Below are 4,374 nucleotides of genomic sequence, written 5' to 3'. Positions count from 1 at the left end.
AAGGTTTTTGACTTGCTCAGTGCATCCAGGTGATTTGATAAAGTTGTGAATAAATGTTTTCAGATTTTTAAGACCAACAACAATACATCAGTTTTGTCTGATCAGAATATGTTTTGATTACTTATGATAAGTAGGTTGGAGCTTGTACCGAGCTGGTTTAAAACCACCAACAGAGACATGAAAGGTCCTGTCGATGATACCTAGGTCATCAAAGCAATGAGAGACAGATATGAATAGTTTATAGGTTAAATAATGATCCAGGACTTTCATAACTTTGACCCACAATGTTTGCACTACTGTGCATCCTATGGGGAATTTCCCCGCTTCCACCTCCACCACAATATAAGCTGATGGCACATTTTAATGGATAAGAATATATAAGTAATAATAATAATAATAATAGTAATAATAATAATAATAACAATAATAACCTTTATTTGTGTACCTTTCAGAAACCCAAATTTACAAAGTTAATTACACGGAGCAGCAAAGTCAAAACACAATCAAGTTTCAGTGTGCTGTAACATGCTAAAATAGTAGTTGCTGTTCGAGAATCTGTCTGTTCAGCAGTTTTGTATTATACTGTATCAGTAGATAGAGCGGGGTGTCCCCTAACCAGAGCTCTGGCTCTTTGATCCCAGTCTCTTTGCACCTGACAGCTGTGCTGGGTCATCAAGACTAGAAAAGTCCTATGTAAATACAGAGCATTTACGGTATTTGCAGTGTCTGGAATTCACAATCCTCATGAGAGAGTACTGGCTCACCGGCCGACGTTGGGCTCAGCAGACGCATGTTGTAAAATATTTTATGTCTGGCTTTCTGCTGTGTTATGCAACATTCCTGTGATATCACAAACTGGGAGGTCCTAAAATGCCAAGGCAAAGTGGAGCATTTTTCAAATTGAGATATTGAGATATAGAGAGATAGTTTGTAACTAAGGATGAGCCTTCTTGCCGCTCAAGACTACTCACGACAGGCTTTGAGTGACTATCACATTTTCCTGCCTGAAGAACAGTACAGCCATAAACAAAGAAAGCGAGAAGGGAAAGTTGGTTTGGCGAGATAAAGATGCACATTGACAGTGGGACTTAATCAGGAGTCAAACTTGTGATAATCGGCTCGTCTCCACTGGCTGCCTCCTTCACAAACAGCCTTATCTGTGACCTGGACGCTATTTTGGGGACATTTTGGGAAAGTGATTATGCAATTTGAGCCAAAATGGGATGTTCAGAATCTTATCATCAAGAGATGTATGAGGGAGTTAACCAAGTGTCTCCGGAGAATCCCTCCCTATTGGGAAAAATAGAACTGAACTTTGACCTCAGATAAACTTGGGTCCCTTTTGTTATGACAAAGTGAGAATGCTTAGTGTGGACAGAAGAACAGGGGTCAGCGGCTCAAGGCTCCAGTTTCCGTGAATTCTCATTGTGCATTGCTTGTCTCTCGTTCCTTGGGGAATAACTCTGGGGTCATAAATATGCAGTTTCCACCAACCAACACTTTTTTCTGCGTGGAAGTGTGGTGATATTCTTTGTCTCCAGTCATAACTGTCATTCCAGCTCGAGACCAGACAGGTATCCTGTGGCGACAGCTGAAAAACAAAGCAGCGAGGTGACGATCTGGGTATTGTTTCACCTCAGACTCAGCACAGAAAGTGCAGTGCCACATGCCCGGCATACCATGATGAGCTCCATTCTGCAGACCTCTGGAGGAAAGTATATACTTCCTGAACCACTTGTGGTCCCCGCTGCTCCTGGCTGGCTCTTCCCATATAAGGCACCAGCCTGTGCTCACATTTGTACATGGGGACATTTTTAGGAAATATGAGATTGACACATGTTGTTTATGAGTGGAGTCGCGTCTCAAGGGGAAACGCCTGGCGGCCTTATCAGCCCAGATCAGCAGGCTGCATGGTCCACAGTTCAACCCCACTTGTAAACACTCACTAACCCTCCCATATGACGGCCAAAATACAAGCTGTCATATTTTTAGCACTGCTAACTGGAAAAAAATCGAGATATGATCTTATGCAGCAATTCTGGTGAGAGCAAAAACACAACTTACAGCATTAATTCTGTTTTTAAAAATAACCCTTGTGGAAGTTGACAATATTATAATATCTAAATAATTAGCATGAGTTCCGTATTTGAGCTAAATTTACATTTCAGCTTCAGTCTGTGCTGTAGGTTCCAACAGGAAAAGTAAACTCACACTCACAGTAAACACGCCTCTTTGTGAGAGAACAGACCAGCAACTTTATTTAGCTTATTTCCTGCTTTGTAAACTGGTCTGTTTACTCATCAACCTGCCACAATAACAAGTGAACACACACAAATGACTCAGATAAGCCAAGACATCAAGTTTAAATGGTTATATCTGTGTTCTGCACGTATAGTAACACCATACATCACACATACAAGTTACCATCATAGACTTATATAAATGTTGTATGGTTTATTTCTATTGATTTAAATGTATATCAGCAATGGAATCGATGTATTGCTGCAGGTTAAGTTAATGTAAGTATTTCCAATGCTTTTAAAGTATCAATGGTAATTTCAGTTTGAGAAATATTTTAAGGAAGAAATATAAACATATCAAATCACAGTAGGACAGTAATGTCAGCCTTTGTTTGTTGTAAGTGCTGCACATTTCAGCAACATTTAACAACCAGTCATAAATCCATAATATTACAGTAATATATTTATAACAATATAATAGTTCAATTTCACACTCAAATGATGCATTCTTCTCTGTAGCAGAATGTAAAAGATAACTTCAATCGATTGATTTGAAGATTCTTGTCACTGTACTTCAGCAGAGAACTCCTGAGATTAAGACAACTGTATTAAAACGTCATACACACATAGAAATAAATATAAAAATATAGAGATTTAATGGTATAGAAGGAAATGTAAACATATATAAAAGGATGGCATATGGCAGTAGTACGTGTATTTCTTCCATCCATCAAAGCGATGCAAGGATATTTTGCTCCCTGGTTTCATCAGACTGCCGTGCGCACTTGGAGAGCTGCGCTCCTAGGGGCGGCTCCACCACTGCTGACGTCACCGCTGGCCTGAGACCTGCTCGGGCGCAGCGCCCCCCCCCCTGCACCAGCACTATAAAATACGGGCAGCTCTCGACTCCTCTGCACTCACTCCGCTCTGCCTCTCCAGCCTAAAGCCGCTCCGGCTAAGCAACTCATCCTCAACGAGTTGGAGGGGTTCGCTTGGAGCAGCAAACACAAGTCGACCACCGGGCACACAAAGAGAACTGAAGATGTCCACGTACGCGAACTCCGAATGCCGCCGGGTCAGCCCGTCTGTCCACGGCAACAAGTTCGACACGGCGCACCGCAAGAAGGCAGTGGCCAACATCTTCGAGAGCGTGAACCAGGACGCGCTGATGAAGCTCTTCCAGAAAACTGGCGACATGAAGGCGGAGGAGAGAGTGAGGAGCATCTTCTCCTACACTATGGACCCGGAGCAGACGTCCCGGGCCCTGATGGCTCTGAAGCAGCGCAAGAAGGACAAGTTCCTCCAGATCGTGGGGATGGTCCGACAGCTGCTCAACCTGAGATGACCGGCCGGGTGGAATCTCTCTCTACGGGCTCGTGTGTGAGCCGAATGTGAAAACACTCAGTGCTGGGTTATAGCACTCGTCGCCTGGAAAGGCGCGTCAAGGTGCGCGGAGCGTGTGCCGCCATGCGCCGCCCGGAGGACTCCGTGCCTCGGCTGTGGCCTCGTGGACGGAGGTGACAGCGGAGAGTCCTGCCCGGAGCGGATGGCGCGGGATGGAGCCAGTGGGAATACGAAGGGCAGCCACGTCTTCCTTTTGAGACTTGAATTCGTGAATGCACTCCTGTGGATGCGTGACCGTGGAGCTGCACCGTGCGCAGTTGCACATCACCGTGTTGATTCTGCTGCACAGCTGCAATATGAGACTTTATAGTGTCGAAGAACCTGCCTACATGAATGCCTGTCCTGAACACATGCCTTGTCTCGCAGCTTCTCTTTGTTATATGATCAGAATTCATTGGTGGCCACTAATGTGTTATTTTCACTGAAATGTTACAGCACAATGATTTATAATGTTCCTTTATTTGTCATTTTTAATAAATTATTGAACTCTTGTCTACAAAAGCAGAACCTTTGTCTTTCTTACACATGTTTATGTGGTTTGAAATATTGGTTATCACACCAGGTTCGTGGATCCTGTTATGACAGATAAATACATATAATTGGCATTTGAGGGTTTAATTCTGTTTTCTGTAATCTTGTTTAAAATCCATAGGATACAAAATATAGTTTATCATTTGAGGATCAGTGAGGAGTTAGACCATGAGGATGGTAAAAGAGAAAGCAAAAAGCA

At 43.3% G+C, this 4,374-nt stretch overlaps 1 protein-coding gene across 1 annotated transcript; it reads left to right on the top strand.

The window, feature by feature from the left end:
- Window positions 1-3,168: 3,168 nt before the first annotated feature.
- tcima (transcriptional and immune response regulator a) lies at window positions 3,169-4,145 on the top strand. The gene has a single exon (XM_053420839.1). It carries the CDS (start codon window positions 3,283-3,285, stop codon window positions 3,583-3,585), a length of 303 nt encoding a protein of 100 aa, XP_053276814.1. The 5' UTR covers window positions 3,169-3,282; the 3' UTR covers window positions 3,586-4,145.
- The last annotated feature ends 229 nt before the right edge of the window (window positions 4,146-4,374 follow it).

Source organism: Pleuronectes platessa, chromosome 4 (assembly GCF_947347685.1).
Source record: "Pleuronectes platessa chromosome 4, fPlePla1.1, whole genome shotgun sequence".
Lineage (NCBI taxonomy): Eukaryota > Metazoa > Chordata > Actinopteri > Pleuronectiformes > Pleuronectidae > Pleuronectes > Pleuronectes platessa.
This window is presented reverse-complemented; position numbering and strand designations above follow the sequence as displayed.

Coding starts and splice junctions, on each gene's coding strand:
- tcima (XM_053420839.1), top strand. CDS start 3,283: ATGTCCACGTACGCGAACTCCGAATGCCGCCGGGTCAGCCCGTCTGTC.